We start from the raw sequence: 20,881 nt of genomic DNA, 5'->3' as shown, positions 1-20,881 counted from the left end.
ATAAAACGTGCTTTGCTAGCCGTTGGTTAGCTAATTTCGCCTGATTTACCATAAAACTCGGGGTTCCTCAGTGTAACGCTGTCAAGGTAGCCGCCAATGCTAATGCTGCTGCACCCAGCCTTAGTGAAAATCTGGACATCTAAGCTTACTGTAAATAAATGGAAGTGTTTTACACACCCAAATCAACAGTTTTTAGGAGATAAATCTGTTTAGATTAGCATCCAATGCTTATTTGATTGAAAAATTGGTTTTGTTTACTAAGCCACAATAATGTGCCTTATTATCTGTTGCACTTTATGTATGACCAGAAAATGGAAAATAGAAATTCATTGATAATGCGCCTTATAATGTAGCAAAACAAACTTCTTATAATGTAGTAAAAAATAACTACAAACAAGTTAAAGTCTTCTTTGTTGTGTACATATTCTAGTGGATGTAATTAGCTTGAACTGTTGGCTAAACTGCTCCCATGATTTCCAATGGTATTGTTCTGTTTAATCCGTATCCATAAGGTGTCGATAAAAAACATCTTTCTGTATTTGTATATAACATTAAGCTTAAATGAGCCTTACGAGTTGTATTGGTACATTAGTACACACACTGAGTGCTGTATAAGAGAACTGGCGTTTAGGAGAACTATCCCTGTCCGTCCCTCGTGTCATCCCACACACACTGTCCTCCCTGTCTGGCACTGTCTTGTGGAGATCTGTCCGTGTCTCTGTTACCCGTTAGCTGAGTCTCTCTCTGACGGTGGTGTGTGTTTGTCTTGGTGTGTGTGTCCTCGTTCAGTTCACGAAGCTCCTTAAAAAAGAGCCGGTTCTTAGCTCTCCTGTGTTGTCATGGTTACAGGCTGGTCTCCGTACGCTGCATGATATTGGGCCTGAAATCCGCCGTGCCATATCATGTGACCTCCAGGATGAGGAGCTAGTAGACTTTATGCCTGAGGAAGACGAGGAGATTTATAGGGTAAAGGACTCTTTTACAAGCTCCTACTGCACAACTGCTCAGATTCACAACTGTCTTCTGTTCAGAGGATAGAGAAAGAAGTTTTGGTATTTTGGATGGTTGAAAAGTTTTATAGCCTCATTTGGAGGGAGTAAATATTTTATTTATAGATAATCTCTATTGTTTTTAATATATTAAACAGTATAGAGACGACCTCAGGAGATAGATCAGTTCATCAGATTCATTATCATTATCATTAACCATTTAACCAGCTTACCAACGTCTTTCTTCTGTTCTACTCATTTTATTATTATTATTTTAAAATTAATAAATAAAGCAGTGATAATGAAAACATTTTTTTATGAGATGTTGTAGTAGTAGATAGTGTAGTCATTATCTCATCATGCTCATGGATGTTTATTAACAGCGAAACGGCGGCCTTTTCGGCAATCACATGAACCACATCAATGGAGACCACCGGCGAGGTTCTGGCCATCAGACTAACGCCACCCAGCGCCCCCTACAGGTCCATCCACCCCCGCACTACGCCCACATGGAGCAGCCCGTGGGTCGACTGGGCCGAGCTAACGCCATGGCCCACCATAACCATCATCACCACCACCATCACCATCACCGCAATTCCTACGGCAAGTCTCCCAACTCCACCAACATCAACCTCAACAACGCTAACGTCTCCAGCCTTTCCAACGGGGGCCACAACCGCTACTACCAGCACATGCCGGCGAACGGATACGCGGGATCGTACTACCCCGCCGAGTACGAGAAGCCAAGGACGCCTCACGGACAAAGGTGAACACACACTCAGTCATTATCTCTGCAGTTAAATTCTGTTCTGTTCTGTTTCTTTGAGGCTTTGGAGCTTTTCACTCAATACTTACAGAGTTTGGACAATGAAACTAAAACACCTGGTTTTAGAGCACAATAATTGATTGTGGTGACGGACAGTTCTGGTGGAAACAGGAGAGTTGAGGTGCACATTGAATTCTGCCGTGATTTGATCAGCCGTGGTTTTATGTTTTATTTTGCATACAATCCGGGTTAGCACCCAAACATCCCTTTCAGACAGCTTCCTCTTACAGCGTCCACAGTTAATCCTGTTGGATGTGGTTGGTCCTTCTTGGTGGTGTGCTGACATTACCCTGGATACCGTGGCTCTTGATGCATCACAAAGACTTACTGTCTTGATCACAGATACTCCAGCAAGACGTGCACCAACAATTTGTCCTCTTTTGAACTCTGGTATGTCACCCATAATGTTGTGTGCATTGCAGTATTTAGAACAGAACTGTGCTCTTACCCTGCTAATTGAACCTTCACACTCTGCTCTTACTGGTGCAATAATGTGCAATTAATGAAGATTGGCCACCAGGCTGCTCCAATTTAGCCATGAAACCTCCCACACTAAAATGATGACAGGTGTTTCAGTTTCATTGTCCAACCCCTGTAATTGTACATTATGGTTAGTACCCTTGATCAGAACCCCCGGTGTAGAACCTTTTTTTGTTCTATGCAATTTGACAGCTTAAAGCCTAATTAGATAAAAAAGAAAGAAGTCCTCTTTTTCACTGCAGGGACAAATGTCTACTAAGGCAAGGTCATATCCTTCTGTGCTTATGCATAGGTACAACAATGTTAGAACAAAAACATATCTATGATATGAACTATATGCAATATGATATTTAAACACTAGGGGTGTAACATTACACATAAGTCCTTTTCAAACTAGACTACAGTTAGCGTAGCAACACTGATCAAAACCATTACGGTCACATTCGCTAACGATTCTCTTGGCAATATGACAAAACACTGAAATTAGTGGGTTTTTTTTCCTCCTGGATGGGATGTGTTCAATGAATAAGAGAAGGAGCATCATGACTACATCTGACTACTCTAAAGTATATCCATGTCTGGTAAAAGTTAAAAAACAATAGAAAAAATTATACTATACTGTGACTGTTTGCAACAAATGCATGTAAAGTTACACCCCCATTGTCATGTTTTCAATTTTACAGATGGGTTTTTTTATAAGCTTTGGCCGTAGGACACAGTTTCTCTCACCATCATTCTTCTACATATATAAAAATGCTGTATATATTATATATACTGTATGCTATATATGCCATCCTGTTCCTTTTCTTCCTTTTCTTCATTCTCCAACTTCCTCTCGCTCTTCTTGTCTCTCTCTCTCTCTCTCTCTCTTTCTTTCTCCTTCTTAACCAAAATGCTTTCTCTTAACCATCTCTCTGCTTTCTGGAGCAGAAGGCGCTACTATGAGACCTATATTAGGTACGTTTCACATGCACTGGGTAATGCACGTTCCTGTATCAGGGAACATCATTATAACATGCTGCTCTATAGCGCAGGCAGGCGCATTCTCCTTCCCTGCTTCTACTCCCCGTACAGAGCTGCAGCAAAACTCAATTTTGTATCTATTGTCCAATCAGAATGATTTTCTCTTCAGGGAGAGGCTCTGTGCTGTGATTGGGTGAAGGAGGGAAGAAGGAAATGAAACTATGGCTTGCTGTGCATGTGCCTGCTGGAAAAAATAAATACTAATACTAATGCAACGCTAGCCTTAAAGGATGACTCCTTTAAAAAGGTGTATTTTAAGAGATTTGTAAAGAGTTGCTGTTTTTAATAAGGAATAATGTTTTGGAGTTGTCCTTTAAGTCTTATTAAGCTTTATTGTGAATCTTACAGATGCCCCTGGTAAGTCTAACCTGAATTTTAGTCTGCTTTACCTCTTCAGCACTGCTAAACCAAATGAGTCTAGCAGAGATTTCTGTATTTCCAGGCTGTTTAATGTGTAATAAGGCTTCTGGGCAGAGAGTAAGCCTAGTTCTGATAAGCAGTTTGTATATTCGTTTTTTGAAAAAAGTGCAAACATAAATATTTATCCACCCATTACTAAACAGAAATGTACATTTCTGCCAGAATCCCAACAAAAATGTATTTATTGATTTTGCCCATTTTGTTCCATTAAAATAAATTAAATAGCCTACATGTATTTTGCATTATACCACCAAATTATAATACATTTAGAACAATTTAATACCATATTTTTCGCACTATAAGGCGCACTTAAAATCTTTATCTTTATCTTTCATCGGTGCAACTTACAATATCAGCTGAAGTACCGCGTTATACAGGAGTTTCAGTTCAGTTTTTCAGCAGTAATAGCATTAGCTGCTAAATGCTAGCTTTTTCGCTGTTAACAGGTGAGTATTATGGTGACACCCTTGTTCCTTACTAGTGTCACATAATGCGCCTTATAATCTGTTGCCCTGTATGTATGAAAATGTATAAAAATAGACCAGAAAATAGATTGATAGTGCGCCTTATAGTGCAAAGAATATGGTAAAATCTCAGAGTAGTGCTATTGTAATCATGCATCATGCTGTTTTAGTCAAATTTACCTCAATAGTTATATTATAGTACTCCTATATTTATATAAAGTAGTGACTGTTCGGCCTAACTGCACTGTAACATGTAATCATTGACTATCGGACATGTTTAATGAACTAGTCAGTGTTTACAAGAATTAAGTAACACATTGTAACCCAAGTCATATTAACATAAAATTCTATATTATTATCTTACCTCAACTGTCCTCAAGCTTTTTTTATTTTCACTGATGATTCTTCACTGATGATTCTGGTCTCAGCTTGTCCAGAAATGCATGTATAGAGCATGTCCTTTAAGGTAGTTTTAAATGCTGACTGTAGGGGGAGCCTAGGAGTAACAAAAATTCCTGCATACTGACGTTTTCTTTAATGCCGCTGCATAGTAAAATATGATACTGGCCCTGAGTCTCAGTAGTCAGAGTAGTCTCAGATGAGGTTTGATCTCTGCCTGAGAACTAAACCACTGTTTAGTAAAGACTAGCTCCAGGCTAATGAGGGCACAGAGCTAACGCTCTTGCTAATGTCTTAAAGAAGCTGTGCTTGTGCCTGCATTGCTGCCCCCTGGAGGTGTACGTCTGCATGGCACTGCATGGATATATATCCCCCTGCTGCCTCCAGCCGGGGCCGTAGCTGATGTTCTGTGATTGCTGGCCGTCCTGTAGGTCACAAGGCAGCGACAGACGCCGCCCTACCATCCGCCGCGAAGAGGAGTATGATGAAGATCGCTACTCTGGGGAGTATTACAGCGGAGAGGAGTTCTACGAAGAGGACAGCATGCTGTCAGGGGAAAGGTATCAGCACCACCTCAGATTCTTCCAGACTCCCATTTCTCATTTGTACCCCTTCAACTTGGAACTAAGCTATTTGGGTAACACTTTATAATAACTTTCATTAATATACCTTTAACTATTAACTATTAATGATTAATAACTGTTATTTTTCACATTTAAAGAAACTAAAAAGTTGCTATCACATTTGTAAATACTTATAAACACATTGGCAACATGAACTGCAATTAATAATCATTTGCCTGATTAAAATTTCACATTTACTAGCGATTTATTAATGTTCAAATTCTGATGAGCTAATGATTTGCTAACATTTTTAATGTAAATATCCATGCTGATAAATAAGTGTCATGAGTGAGCATTTATTAATATTCAAATTCTGATGCACCACTGCTTTGTTCACATCTACTGATCATTAGTTAAAAATATATTAATGGAAGTTATTAAGTGTTACCACTATTTGTTTGTGCCTTCTTTGAATTTTCCTGTTCCACCTTAAATGATGCAGCAGCCTAAGTTGCCATTATGAAGTGCTGCACCATTTAAGGTGGAATAGTTTACTAAGTTAAAATTTACTAGTTAGTTAGAAAGCTACAGTCTTGTATTAGTAGTGATGAAGGAAAGAGCCATAAAACATTAAACACATATTAAACAAGGGTAATGCAATTGATATAATACATTTTTAACACAAAAAACGCAACATTCGTGGGGTTTTTAACGTTTGCAATGTTTGCACTTCAAAAAACACTAAATCTTGCTACTTTATTCCCTCTGCTGACAATAGTGTTTATGGAGATGCAGATTTCATTTTCCAGCAAGATTTGGCACACTGCCCACATTTTAAAAACTGAATTACTGCAATAAAGTAACTTTTCAATGATATTCAATTTCTTCACTGGTGATGCCATAGCGATACTTCAGTATGGTATCCCATGTATCCTTATAACATAAATTTACATTTATTTTACATTTTATTTACACAAAAACTCCATAATTAGTAATTAGTAATATTAATAAGAAGATTACAAACCACAGTACTTTCTTTCAAGCCCACTTAAAAAAAGTAATAAAAATACACACATAGTGCAAAACCCCTCATGTCATTCCGCATATCATTCCATTTTGTAGTTTTGCAACTGCTATAAATGAACATACACACTGTTGCTGCCCAGGTACCCCAACAGTGATCAGGAGTACGAGACTCCCCGCGGGTACCACCATCCCGACAGTTACTATGACGACGATGAGCAGCTCCTTTACCACGACTCTCACAGATCACCAAAGAGACGGCTGCTCCCTCCGACTCCTCAAGGTGGGTCACAGAAACCTGAGGGGTTTTAGGACCATCTCACAGCTTTGTGTTTTTCTCTCTCAGCTTTTATTGTGATGCTTACTGATACACAATCTCTCTCTCTCTCTCTCTCTCTCTCTCTGTCTCTCTCCCCCTCTCTCTCTGATTCACCCAGGCCACCGAAGGCCCTCCTTCAACTTTGAGTGTCTGCGCAGACAGAGCAGCCAAGATGATCTTCCTCACCAACGAACTGCTCTTCCACTGCATCTAATGCAGCATCAGGTGAGAGTCTCTGACTGAAAATAATATAATAATTACAGTTATTTGCATAATCCTGTTAATACAGTATGTCTGCTTTTCCACTGTAGGGTCAAATTGTTACTAAAGCTGTGCTGTTCGGGCTTCTGTTTCTATATGTGGTTCTGGGAAGCTCACACAACAGAAAATACCAACTAAACACGGAATAAAGAACTGAGTTTTTATTCATAGTAGGAAAGCAGAGTCGGAAAGCAAGACCGTAACATTTCGTCCAGTAGAGGGCGACAAAAGACTAAAAAAGAAAATGCTTTTGTGCATTTTATTTGCTTTTTTGAATTCATACAACATATTTCATACTCTATTTAATTAGTTGATTTTCATGAGACACTGAGTGTGTTTACATGCATTTCATAATAGAAAATTAACAGATTTCTGCAGTTATCTGATTATTCAAGTTATCTTAAATAATAATAACAGTCTAATCCTATAATCAAAGAAATCTGATGAAAAGAACTGGATTATAGCTCTAAGTATACACTTAACTGGAGTACTCACAGATTTTTTTTGTCTGTGCACCACTTGTGACCACTTCAGTTTCTGAATCAGTTTCTCTGATTTTGCTATTTTTAGGTTTATGTTTGAGTAAAATGAACATTGTTGTTTTATTTTATAAACTACAGACAACATTTTTCCCAAATTTTAAATAAAAATATTGTAATTTAGAGCATTTATTTGCAGAAAATGCAAAATATTCATATTCATAAAGTTCATAAGCATTCAGAAATCAATATTTGGTGGAATAACCCTGGTTTTAAATCACAGTTTTCATGCATCTTGGCATTTTCTCCTCCACCAGTCTTACACACTGCTTTTGGATAATTTTATGCCTTTACTCCTGCTGCAAAAATTCAAGCAGTTCAGTTTGATTTGATGGCTTGTGATCATCCATCTTCTTCTTGATTATATTCCAGAGGTTTATAATTTGGTAAAATCAAAAACTCATCATCATTATCTTTTTTTCTCCAGATCTTTTTATCAGTACCAGGGCTACTGTAACTAATGCTTGTCTGTGATTTTCAGGTGATGGCAGTAGCAGGGCTGGACTCAAGCAGAGCCCACAGACTCTCGCCTACTCGCTCCACCCGCTCGTGGGCCACTCCCCCGGCCACACCGGCCAGCAAAGACCGGACCCCTTACTACACACCCCTTATCCGAGTGGACCGCCCACTCAGGGACAGCGCCAGCAGCAGCCGCTCCTCGGTACGGAAAAGCTCGTGGTACGATCCGGAATACCAGCAGGGCAACTTCTCACCTGTGCACCTGCAGATTCCACCTGAGTACCGGAACCAGTACCACCAGAAGAGGGGCAGCGCTACCAGCCTGGTGGAGGCGGTGAGTGTAATCCACCCAGTGTGATTCAGAGAATACCTTTGAACCTTGCACCCAGAAGATGGTGTAAGATTGTAATGCTATTCAGAAGGAAAATAAAGTCAGAAAAAGTCTTTTTTTTTCTATAAATCTTTATGAAATGGGCAACTCTTGGTCATATTTATTGAGCTACATGTACAGATGGTTGTAGAGGTCCAATCGGAGATACTGTAGGTCTGGCGATTATAGTATCTGTGTCTTCAAGGCACAAAGCTCTTGAGATGGCAGCAGTATGTGTATGAGCATTGTCCTGCTGGAATAGCTCACCAAAGCGAGTGTTCAGGAAGGAAGGGCCAATGGATGCAAGACATCATTAACATAAAATAATAAAGACAAAAATTGCACCCCTTGCTAGGACACCAGATTTTTGGACATGTGATGCATGACAACAAATTGTGACAGTCTGGAATGACTACCCACCAAGTTTTATTCTCCGGGTTGATGCTGCAGTTGGTGTCTGCAGGTTTAGGTTCAGCAACAGTATGTGCTGAAAGAATGAGGTCAGCTGACCTCAATACCTGAATATACTGAATATAGACCAGGTTATTCCATCAATAGATTTTTCCAAGATGAGACAATGTCAGGATCCATGGGGCTGGAATTGTGAAAGAGTTCAGGGTTCAGGGAGCACGAGATCATCATTTATCATTTTCACACATGGATTGAGAGAGAGTTCACCACAGAGTCCAGATCTTAGCCTCATTGAGAATCTTTGGGATGTGCTGGATGGAGAAGAGAGGCTTTGTGCAGTGGTCAGACTCTACCATCATCAATGCTGCTGCAAGATCTTGGTGAAAAATTAATCCAGCAACACTGGATTGAAATAAATTAATCTTGTGACATTGCAGAAGCTTATTGAAACAATGCCACAGTGAATGTGTGCTGCAATGAAAGCTAAAGGCGGACCAATGAAATATTAGAGTGTGTGAGCTTTTTTTTTGTGGCGTAAAATATCATGAAGTTTTAAATGGTGTTTCGTGTCCTCTTTCTCCGAACAGGTTCTGATATCAGAAGGACTGGGTAGATACGCTAAGGACCCAAAGTTCGTGGCAGCCACGAAGCACGAGATCGCGGACGCCTGTGACATGACCATTGACGAGATGGAGAGCGCCGCCAGCCACCTGCTGAACGGCGGGGTCTCGCCTCCTGTCAACGGGGTCAATGTTTTCCCCGTCCTGAGTCACAGAGACTACGACATGCAGGACGTTTCGGCCAGCTACAGCGACGAGGAGCCGGAACTGGAACCTCGGCCTCAGTACGAGGAGGACCTGGCGGACGAGATGATATGCATCACCACGTTATAGCGTTTGGTTATCAGCTAATGCTGAACTGCGGGAGTGTTCTTTAAATAAAAGAAAACAAACACAAACAAACATGAACATGAACATGAAATGCATCTATTGGCTTATAACCAAAAGAAGTGCCTTTACAGTGCGAGAGAAAGGCACCTGGAGTGAGGACGCTGAGACACTGGCCCCGCCCACTTGCTTCCTATTGCCGCCAAGGGGCCAGGGAGGAGTCACGTTGCCAGGCGACAGTGTTTCCTGTTTCCCTCTGTCAGACTGACCGCTGATGATGTTGAGGATGGTAATGAGGATGGTGGAGGTACTTTGGGAAGCTGTAGATCTGAAGATTGTCCCTGATTTGGTGATGATTGATGAATTATAATGCTGAACTGTGAGTGGCTGCCTGTGCTGCTGTCACTGCAGGCCATGGACCAATGAGAATTTGAGAATCTGAGAATTGAAGAAGTTGAGAGTTGAGGTGTGCTGCTGGAAGTGTGGGATGCAGAGCGGGTGGGTGCGGGGATTTTTCCAAGGTGATGACAATCAGATCGAAGATGTCATTACCTCAGTCACTTTATTAAGGGTTTTTGCATATCAAGCACGTTTTCAATGCAAGCTAAGTAAGGCATATCTCCCCCTAGAGGCTTTAGTTTGTACTGCACCCCTCGTACATTAATGAATTCATTCAGCAGAGGATGATGAAGATTGCAGATCGTTAATTAGGTAGGTAATTAACACCAATAAGACCACGCTGGTTTACGATGAATATCACAACTTATTATTATTATTACTATTGACTTAATATTGCATTATCAGTCTGGAGATACTTTTTTCGAGACGATTTCGAGCAGCATTTGTTTTGAATGCACTAGCAGGCAGGTTATTTTTTAACTCTAGGGTAGCCTGTTTGGGCTTTCATAATTACTATGCTGTACATTTATTGTAATATAAAAGAAGAAGAGAATAACTTTGTAAAGAGACGTTATATATTTTGTAATTATGTACCGTAGGAAAAAAAAACTGAAAGAAATCAGCAATATTGATCCTAATTGATGTTACGGTATTATGGAGACAAAAAATAGGATATGTGTGACTTTATTAGATACTGGACTCTACTATGATTTCTTTGCCTTTTTTTAATTTGTTGCTCATATGCATTCTGAACAGGTCTGTGGAAAAAAAGCAGCCCTTTTATATGAGAGGTTATGTCTGTGACACACCCGCACAAGATATGCAAATTGTTTTTATGTTTTCTCTTTTTCTGTGTGCGCGTGTGTGTGTGTGGACTGTGTGTGTGTATGACTGGTTCTTAAGTGTAAATGTTAAGGCATCATTAGCCGTTCCCTGGAATCCCCAGCATGCAGTTTGGGATTAGGAAGTGTGATCTGCGCTGCTGGTCACTCTGGTAGGGCTTGTCTGGTAGGGATCTGTCTGTTGTTACTCGTCTTTGTTTGTGTTACTGTGTACTGTAACGGGTCTGTCGGAGGGTTCGCTCCCCGTGTGTGGTGGTGTATTTTTGTGCAGAGGAGGTGCACAGGAGGGTTCAACGTTAAATGCTTCATGCATTGACAATGCTGCTTATATAGTGCGTATTCGTCAAACTGCCAGATGCAAGCTGTTTGACGCTGGAGACGCTGGCACACACATCCCAGTGATTAACCTTAACAGCCGCTGTGAGGAACACGGAGCTGTTCTCAGATCAGTGGGTAACTCGTACCAACATTGTTGGAGTCTTTTTCCCTTTAGTAGTATGAATTGAAGCACCCTGTGCTCTGATTGATAAAGAACAGTGCATTGAATTTACTTGATTTCCGATTCTCGTTTTGGATCGTTTCTCATTGGTTTAATCAGCAGGACGTGTCGCAGCTGTTTTAACAAAATGAGAATGATATTTATTTAGAACAGGACATTTATTGCCAAACGTCAACTGGAGGATGTATTTGTGTTGGGGTAAATTGAGTGAACTCAATGCAGTAATAGTGCAGAGTCCCTAAGGGTGGCACTAGGTAGTGTTTTAGTGTTACAGTACAGTCAGCATGCTGCAGCTTAACAAGCAGGGCTAGAGAGCGGCTAAGCAATACTAATTAACCCTTCTCTCTTTCTCTTTATCTCTCTCTATTTGTTTCTCTCTCTTATTCTGTCTCTCTCTTTCTCTCTATATCAGGTTTTCCATCCACCATTTTTACACTTTTTAAAAAAGTGCATTAAAATACGAATGCGAAAAAGCTAATTATTGGAAAAAACACCCAAATATCATACAAGGATTGTTATGCCAGAAACCAAAAACTAATTAAATATCATTACTACCCTAGACTCCTCTACACTACCTTACACTACCCTTTCTATACTTCCCAATACTCCTTATAATACCCTATACTACCCATTACTAACCTTCTTATACCTTCATATAATACCATTTATTGACCTATATAAATGATTACCTCTATACTCCCTATAAAACCTTGTAGTACTACCCTATATACCCTATAGTTCCTGTACTGCCCTATACTCCCTTATACTGCCCTTTATTCCCTTATACAATCCTATACTACCTTATATTTCCCTATACTCCCTTATACTACCCTATACTACCTTGTACTGCCCTATACTCCCATATACTGCCCTATATTCCCTTATACAATCCTATACTACCTTATATTGCCCTATACTCCTTTATACTGCCCTATATTCCCTTATACAACCCTATACTACCTAATACTCCCCTAAACTCCCTTATACTGCCCTACACTCTGTATAATATCCTGTACTACCCTATTTACCCTATTGTTCCCGGGACTGCCCTATACTCCCTTATACTGCCCTATAATTCCCTTATACAACCCTATACTACCTTCTATTGCCCTATACTCCCTTATACTGCCCTATACTCCCTTATACTGCCCTATACTCCCTATCCTGCAAGCTCTCTATACAGTTCTCTATATACTCTCAAAATTTCTCAATTGCTCAAAACTGTTGTGAAACGTTTGGATGGAAACCTGTCTTAAGTCTACCTGTCTATCTCTTTATGGCTGCGTCTCTAGCTGCTGCATATATACCTCCATCAGTGCAGGGGAAACCATATCAGAGTCTGATCCATTATTTTATCCCATTTAAAGGGTTCAAATGTGAGGATTTTTTATTTCTTTTTTTCCTCCCTTTAAGAAGAGTAAGGGGGTCATGTCACTTCCAACAGACAAAAAACAAAGAAAATGTTGAAAAAAGCATGACTGCAGAGGCACTGCCTTGAAGCGCCGAGCTTCAGCACAGATTAAACCTGGGAAAAAAGGGAATTTTAGGGATTTGTAGTTCTCGTGTGACTGATTTATGGAGTTGTTGAGTGAGTTCTGTGCTTTCAGTCAACCGAACACTGTCACGAAAAAAAAAAAAAAAAAAAAAGCGAAACGTGGGTTTAACCACTGCGTGTGCACATCTGAAAGGGCTCTGAAATGTTTTGTGAGAAAAAAGAATCTCTATATATAGTGTTCTGGTCTTTATGTGAGTATATCTTGTAAAAGAGGACCAATGCGCATTCTAGGCACATTGTACTATTCGTAGCAACTACTCGTAAGAAAAGTAATATATGCATTATTTTTAAAAAAAAGTTTTCAAAAAAATCCAACTAAAGATTAATCTAACTTACTTTTACCTCATGTCAGGGACTCCTGAATAAAAAGAAATAAAAATATATAATAGATATATATTTGGTTCATTCTATACCAATGGGATTTACATATTAGCACATGGCTGTTGGTCTTTGCACAAATGACTGTCCGTGCTTTTGGGTTTCTCCTGTTTTTCTATTCAGAGTTTTGTGTATTAAGGTGAGCGAATTTTGTACTTTTTTCTGTGACTGTGTGTATGGTTTAGTGAAATCTATATTTGTCATTTAACATCTCACCTTTAAATGCTGGGACAACAAGAAAGAGGAGAAAAGACAAAAAAGGTGCACCTCTCTGTATTTAAACATGGTAACGGGTTTAAAACATTCTTAAGGTTATTTACAAGTTTACAAAAGAATCGTCTGTTGATTTAAACATTTTCATCATTTTTCATTCTAGAATTATTAACTCTTACTTCTGCTATTCTAATTATTCCTATTGTTATTAATGCTGTAAGGAAATATAAGATTACCATGTATATTATGTACAAATATATTGGAAAGATGCGTGATAATGTTCTCTACTTGAAAGTCCTGATTTTTGCTCTGTAATGGTTTTTATTCAGTAAAAATGATTTTCTCTTCGTAGCAGATGATTTATGAAAACCCTCTAGGTTTTGTATCAATGCATTTTTTGTATTTTTCCTATTTATTTTGGCCTGGACTTGATTTGAATCGATACTGAAGTTTTATTTTCTAATGATTATTACTGAATAAACTTAAAAAAAAAACAATACAACAAATCAGGATCGACTCACCTACCCACTCGCTTTAATACATCACCATCAAGAAGAGTGTTGAACCAGTGATGCAATTAATGCATCCTGGAAAACCTGGAGATGTAGAGGCTGTTTTTACAGTCGTGGGAATTTCTAAATGTCCTGAAAATATACGTGAGTTCCTGGTAAAAATGGGCTGTTAATCCTCTCAAATGGGTATTAAAGTTACTGATGCTCTTTTATATTGAGGTTTATACTGCTGCGCTGTCATGTGAGCAGATATGTGAAACTACCACCATGTTTAACAGTATTGTAGTTAATTTTTCACAGGTTTTTACTCATTTTGCCACTTTTCTACTAAAAATGTAATTGAAAAAGACAAAGCAATGACAAAACTAAAATTTACAAATATTTATTAAACATTGAACATTTTTAACATACCAACAGACACCAACTAAACACAGAATACATTTTCCTCAGCAGTGCTAATCAAATTACATGTGAGTGAAATTTACACACATAAAGGCAGTCAGTCTTTTGGTAAACAGACCAATGCTAAGGCTAATTTTCTAGCTAATCTGATCACTCTGGACTGACTCTGTTGTTCACGTGGCTCACAGCGGTCTGAACCTCTGTTGTTGCTTCTTCATCTTCTTCCTCTTCTGAAGGCCATGGGTTCCTCCCACACAGCAGGAACGGCACAGCGTACGTCCGAAACTGTGGAAAGAGCAGCTTGTAAAGTTTTTGTTAGATTATATAATATGTATAGCTTCCTAATTTAGCTAGTCCGATTGCCCCACCCATTCAGCTGCTATTCAGCTGTATATCCCCCATCACTGGTAGTACCAGAGCACTACAAGGAGGGTGTAGATTAGCACATGCCACCTCCGATACATGTAAAGTCAGCCACTGCTGCTGATGCAGCATTGCTGAGTAGCATCACAGCGCTAACGCTCGGAGGAAAGCACAGCGACTCGGTTCTGATACATCAGCTCACAGACGCAGCCTTGTGCTGATCCACATCACCCTAGGAGTGATGAGGGGAGAGAGCGCCATCTACTGTACTGTACCCACCCAGAGAGAGAAAGGCCAATTCTGCTCTCTCAGGGCTCCGGCCGCTAATGGCAAGATGAGCTGCTGGTAAATTAATATAATCGCTGTCCAATGAAAATCAAGCATCTCCTAAACAGCAAATGTTTAGAAGAGAGATGAAACTCTCTGAACTTTCACTGTAAGTCAATGTAAAAGTGTTTATTGCAGGTCGTTTTGGACCATTTCTATTGGTCAAGAAGATGACACTAATAGAGTACTTTAGTCATGTATGGCATCCACCACCAGGCGGCACTGCTGTGTAATATTATTAAAGCCTTGAAGTTTTGTTATATTGTGAGTAACAGCATATGATATGAAGTGTGATTATATTAATGGCTTTAACCAGAAGAATTCATCAGAAATTAAATATTTTTAGTGCCTGTTGACTCCAAACTATTAGTGCTACAATGTAATATAACTTTTTACCTCCTCACGCCACAATATATATATATATATATATATATATATATATATATATATATATATATATATATATATATATATATATATATATATATATATGTGTGTGTGTGTAACCCTTGTGTGGCGTTCGGGTCTGTGGGACACGTTTTCATTTTTCATCAAATGATACTAAAACAATATTTTTTCTAACTCAAACTCATTGTCATTGGCTCATTTTTTTTTGAGAAACATATATCAAAATACATTTTCAATAAAAACACACTGTACCCCCCCCCCCCCCACACACACACATTTATATTACATACAGTATGTTTGGCCAAGGGCTAATAAACATTGCTTCATTTGTAAATTAAAACTAAACAAATTTTCTACTCATATCTTGAGTTTTATTCATTTTCTTTTACATTTTATTAAAAAACTAATAAAAAAAGAGTAGCACTTTTTGAAAGAAATGTAACACAAGAAAGGTAAAGGGCAAATATTAACCATGTAAGCTGTTTATATTGCTTGCAGTTTAGGTGAAGCGAGCATGTGTAAAGCATTTTAATGTAGAATTGCTTAATTTTGCTGAATTAAATACAAGTAACAAAGTAAACGAGTAACAAAAATATGAACACCACACAATGGATATATATATATATATATATATATATATATATATATATATATATATAAAGTTAATCACAGAGGACCCCCCATAAAAGCGAAAATTACCCCAGAAACTAATCCTGTCCGAATAGGGCTAAAAAGTGAGTTTACAGTTAGCATAGTTTTAAATTCACCACCACTTCACACTCAGAGCTCCTCCCTCACCTGTTTGTTCATGTAGATGTAGATCATTGGGTTGTAGATGGTGCTGCTCTTGGCCATGTAGATGGGCATGACTTTCACCAGAGGACTGAAGTTCACGTCAGGTTTAAAGACCACGGTTAGAGCCAGAGTGGCGTACGGCATCCAGCTCACCAAGAACGCCACCACCATCATCACCACCATCCAGGCTACCCGAGTCTCCGCCTTCGCCGCTGACCTACCTCCAACTTTAGCCACCTGGAGTGAGGAACAGGTGAGAGGAACACAGACACAGATTTGGATGACTTCCACACAGCTTCACTGCTGGATTTGAAGAAAATTTGACTCTTTAATTTAGTTGAAAATGAAAATTGGATAAACATCTTCAACATTACCTAGATGATACATGTTGGTTGACCAACAACAGGTGATTTTTTGCATTGTGTGGATTTTAGGCTTAGGTTTCTCAGTTCAATATTAACAAATTAGATTCAACGGCAAGCCAAAAAAAAATCCCATGGAAAATTCGTTTGTGTCAAAATAGTCTGATAGTCTGTATATCTGAAAGCTAAAAAAAGGACTGATACCTTAAAGGCAAGTCCCCTAAAATAGTTATCTCTAATGTTTTCAGCATCCCCGCAGCTCCAAAAGTCATATTTTTTTAGTTAGCAATAAGAACAACTTCATCTATAGGCAAGTATCTTCAAGTAATCCAGTTGGGAAAAAATATTTTAAAATATGCGCTGCTTTGGGGCCCTGAATGCTGCTTGACATCAGCAGCCAGAGTCCGAGAGAGCATAACTGGCCATAAGTTGCACTTGCTCTGGCCATGCTCTCTCTGGGTGGGCATGTGGCACTCTCTCCCGACATCACTCCTACTCATAAACAGCTGTTACTATACAGCTCTGGAAAAAATAAGAGAACACTTAAAAATGATGAGTTTCTTTGATTTTACCAAATTAAAACCCTCTGGAATATAATCAAGAGGAAGATGGATGATCACAAGCTGGTGGAGGAGAACATGATGCCAAGATGCATGAAAACTGTGATTAAAAACCAGGGTTATTCCACCAAATATTGATTTCTGAACTCTTAAAACTTTATGAATATGAACTTGTTTTATTTGCATTGTTTGAGGTCTGTAAGCTCTGCATCTTTTTTGTAATTTCAGCCATTTCTCATGTCCTATTTTCATATGGAATTTGGGAGAAATGTTTATAGAATTAAACAATGTTTATTTTACCTTACATTTACCTATAAATAGCAACAAACAGAATACAGCTCATAGAGCCTGTTTATACCTGACATTAATGTGTGTTTTTGTGATCGAACCACTTCCTAAATTTCTTTTACCACATTAAAAGCCCAAAATACCAAAACTGGGAGCTGAACAGAATGATACTGAGAAGAAAAACATGTTGTGGATCATGTGTGAGAGGGTCTTTCTAGTGAAATTTCTCCAGAAAACACATTACACCCAAATCAGGAAATTGTCTTAGTTAAAGTGTCTCTCAAGCTGATCCAAGATCATCTCCTCCACCCCCAAATCCTCTACCTAATCACCATTAGAGCAGTGACATAACTCGTCTGCTGTTGTATAAAGGGCACTGCTGGAGAAGAAAATATTTTGTATGTGACGTAATTTAGTATAACATTCCTTACCATATTGGGTGATTATATTCTGGATTCTGTTCTATTAATATCCAGTTATTTTGTGGGGAATTTACAATAAACAAACCTGTTATTGCAACATTTATTTTTCTCTAAATGTAGGTCTTAAACTTTAAATGGAGAATCTGAAGGAAAATGTCACAAACTGGCTTGTAGTTGATTTAAAGAGTATAAATTTTGACATTGGCTACATGTTTGTATTTTTCACTCTGGGACAAACCCACTATATTTTTGTGGAAGCATTTGTATTGTGAAAAAATTAGATTTATTTATATATTTAGACTTGATTTGATTTAAAACACATTTTTTAGTGCTTGGGGTGTTAAGGCTTTAGCATCTTTAGGCATTTTTTTCATACCTGATTCATTCATGATTCATTTTCGCTCCTGGTGTGGTTCGTTTGGCCAGGTGTGAATGCAGTAATTGCACTCAAATTTCGACCTTTGAGAGGATGTGGTCAGTTTGGTTCCAAAAGAAAATCTGGGGCGGTTCGGTTTGTGTTGAGAACATGATTCAACCCAACTATCAAATACTCTCCTCATGTTTGAGCTAAACGGCTGTTCAGGTGCAGTTTAACTTGATTTGTTACCTAAATACATATAATTACTACATCTAGTAAATAATGTAAATAATTTTTTTATCTGCTGTTTCATGCCAAACGGTACAGTTGCTGCATGGTTTGTTATGGTGAATTTCTGTGCATTACACACTCTAGGTGTGTAAACTCACTGAAGGTTACCTCAGGTCATTGAGAATAAGCTCCTTACCTTCCTCAGCGTCCACAGCAGCCAGGAGTACGACACCACGATCATAAGAAACGGCACAGCGAAGCACAGCAAGAAGTAGCAGATGATGTAGGAGAAGTTTGACGGGTCTCTGTTTTGCCAGTCTGGCCCACAGGAAGTCCCAGCGCCTTCCAGCTCGTAGTTTCCCCAGCCGAACAGAGGAGGAGTGTTCCAGAGGAGAGACCAAAGCCAGGACGCTGCTACACCCATCACTGCATGCTTCTTTTGGAAGATGATGGTGCCCAGCGGCTTACATACCACGAATAATCGCTCCACAGCGATCAGAGCCACGGTGCAGAGCGCTGTTATACCTGTAATACACACAGCACACTTTACCAGCTTTACCAGCTTTATTATAACTCTAATTAAACTATATGGGCTGCTTTTCCAGACGTCATCTGACGTTATGACCAACATTTAACCTTAAATTAACATCTTTTGACGTTGGTGGCCAGCTGGGTAAAGTCTGGAAAACTGATCCCTAAAAGTACTTCTGTTGTATCGCTCAAAAACCACCCTTATTTTTAAGAAGCTAAAGTGAACTACTTTTCACCAAGCGAAGTCTATAAATGGACTGCACTGACATTCCCCAAATCATAGGACAGAAACTAGTGTCCCATGAATTTTGGCATGGCCTGTGGATGCTAAAAAATCCTATTCATACACTATATTCTACATCACTCTGCCATAACATTAAAAGCACTGAGAGGTGATGTGAATATCACTGATTATCTGGTTCCAATGACATCTGTAAAGGCAGGAGTCTAATATAGTGATTTCTTGATTTTGCTCAATATGATATAACTCTAAAATCTATATAAAATATATATACAGCTCTGGAAAAAAAATTAAGATACCACTTTAAAATGATGAGTTTCTTTCATTTTACTAAATTGAAAACCTCTGGAATATAATCAAGAGGAAGATGGATGATCACAAACCATCAAACCACCAAACTGAACTGCTTGAATTTTTGCACCAGGAGTAAAGCAGCATAAAGTGATCCAACAGCAGTGTGTAAGACTGGTGGAGGAGAACATGATGCCAAGATGCATGAAAACTGTGATTAAAAAACAGGATTATTCCACCAAATATTGATTTCTGAACTCTTAAAACTTTATGAATATGAACTCGTTTTTGTTTTTGTTATTTCAGCCATTTCTCATTTTCTGCAAATAAATGCTCTAAATGACAATATTTTTATAGAATAAAACAACAATGTTCATTTTGCTGAAACATAAATCTATACATTGCAAAATCAGAGAAACTGATTTAGAAACTGAAGTGCTCTCTTAATTTTTTCAAGTATTTATCGCAGTGTTTTAACGCAGACAAAATGCAGTAGCAGATTCAGTCACAGTACAGTACAGTAATTTACGATTGTGTTTTGCTGCAAATCATCCAGTTTAACAGAATTTTTTTATTCTTCAGAATATTAAGAATTTTATAGACCCCGAAATTGAACCCTGTGGGACTCCACAAGATTTGCTAAACTAAAAGTTTGTCAAATCATTTAGAGTTGTTTCTGCATTATGATTAATGACTAAATAATAATTCTATGGTTTTAGATATTATGCAGTGATGATATCCTAGCTATGCTTAATAAAGAATATTGAGAATACGATAAAATATTGAAATATTGCTTTACAATATTGCTCTATAGCTTTAGACAGGAGGTAGTAATGATATGGCTGAATAGGGCATCTGTTAAATTATGACTATAATATGACTATCAATTTAAACTACAGCATGAATTTGTTTCTAATTGCTCTTCTGAACATCTTCTGAGTTTCAGGCTGGTCTGAACAGAGCACTGTGTGTGTGTGTGTTTTGTGTGTGTGTGTGTGTGTGTGTGTGTGTGTGTGTGTGTATGTGTGGATGATTGACTGACCGAATAAAGACACGCAGAAGCCCTCCAGCACGCAGCCCACTCGTCCAGCGATGTAGTATCCCACAGCGTTGGTCACCACAGATGGCACAGCGCCGGTCAGCGTGGTGCCCAGGTCGGCCACGGCCAGGTTGACCAGGGCGAAGTTGAGCGGCTGGCGCAGCTGGCGGTGCCGCAGGGTCACTGCGATCACTGTGGAGTTCAGGAGCACAGCTGTGACCGAGAACACGGCCATGACGGCCGAGAGAGTGGCCAGCCCGGCCCGGGGGAGCAGAACTTCTCTACCGTAGAAGCTGTGGACCGAAGAAGAGTTCAGATGCTCCGGGTCGTCCTGGACCAGCGCCATGCTCCTGAGGGTCCTGAGGGTCCTGAGGGTCCTGCAGCAGCTCAGTCAGTGATGTGGAATGATTCGAACACATGCAATTTAATGCA

General features: G+C 39.1%; 2 protein-coding genes across 10 annotated transcripts in view; one reads left to right on the top strand and one right to left on the bottom strand.

Annotated features, from left to right (window-relative positions):
* Nucleotides 1-13,667, top strand: part of cacna1da (calcium channel, voltage-dependent, L type, alpha 1D subunit, a) — a 140,735-nt gene extending 127,068 nt beyond the window's left edge. For 7 of the 9 annotated variants that reach the window (XM_022682587.2, XM_022682590.2, XM_049471580.1 and 4 more), the window contains 8 exons: nucleotides 850-966; nucleotides 1,373-1,755; nucleotides 3,226-3,252; nucleotides 5,033-5,161; nucleotides 6,331-6,470; nucleotides 6,625-6,731; nucleotides 7,788-8,099; nucleotides 9,134-13,667. In XM_022682587.2, the coding sequence (XP_022538308.1) occupies nucleotides 850-966; nucleotides 1,373-1,755; nucleotides 3,226-3,252; nucleotides 5,033-5,161; nucleotides 6,331-6,470; nucleotides 6,625-6,731; nucleotides 7,788-8,099; nucleotides 9,134-9,439 (1,521 nt within the window). In that variant the 3' untranslated portion in view covers nucleotides 9,440-13,667. The remainder of the gene's footprint in view (nucleotides 1-849; nucleotides 967-1,372; nucleotides 1,756-3,225; nucleotides 3,253-5,032; nucleotides 5,162-6,330; nucleotides 6,471-6,624; nucleotides 6,732-7,787; nucleotides 8,100-9,133) is intronic. The other 2 variants (XM_049471581.1, XM_049471579.1) reach the window with 2 other exon arrangements.
* Nucleotides 13,668-14,197: 530 nt separating this feature from the next.
* On the bottom strand, nucleotides 14,198-20,814 carry parapinopsinb (parapinopsin b). Its single transcript, XM_007254578.3, has 4 exons — nucleotides 20,453-20,814; nucleotides 18,544-18,872; nucleotides 16,130-16,363; nucleotides 14,198-14,518 (listed from the first exon to the last, which is right to left on the bottom strand). The coding sequence occupies exons 1-4, from the start codon at nucleotides 20,793-20,795 to the stop codon at nucleotides 14,384-14,386; spliced, it is 1,041 nt and encodes a 346-aa protein (XP_007254640.3). The 5' UTR covers nucleotides 20,796-20,814; the 3' UTR covers nucleotides 14,198-14,383.
* Between the last annotated feature and the right edge of the window lie 67 nt (nucleotides 20,815-20,881).

This window comes from Astyanax mexicanus, chromosome 24 (assembly GCF_023375975.1).
Source record: "Astyanax mexicanus isolate ESR-SI-001 chromosome 24, AstMex3_surface, whole genome shotgun sequence".
Classification (NCBI taxonomy): domain Eukaryota; kingdom Metazoa; phylum Chordata; class Actinopteri; order Characiformes; family Acestrorhamphidae; genus Astyanax; species Astyanax mexicanus.
Note: the sequence above shows the minus strand (reverse complement) of the source record. Positions and strands in the feature narration are given on the sequence as shown.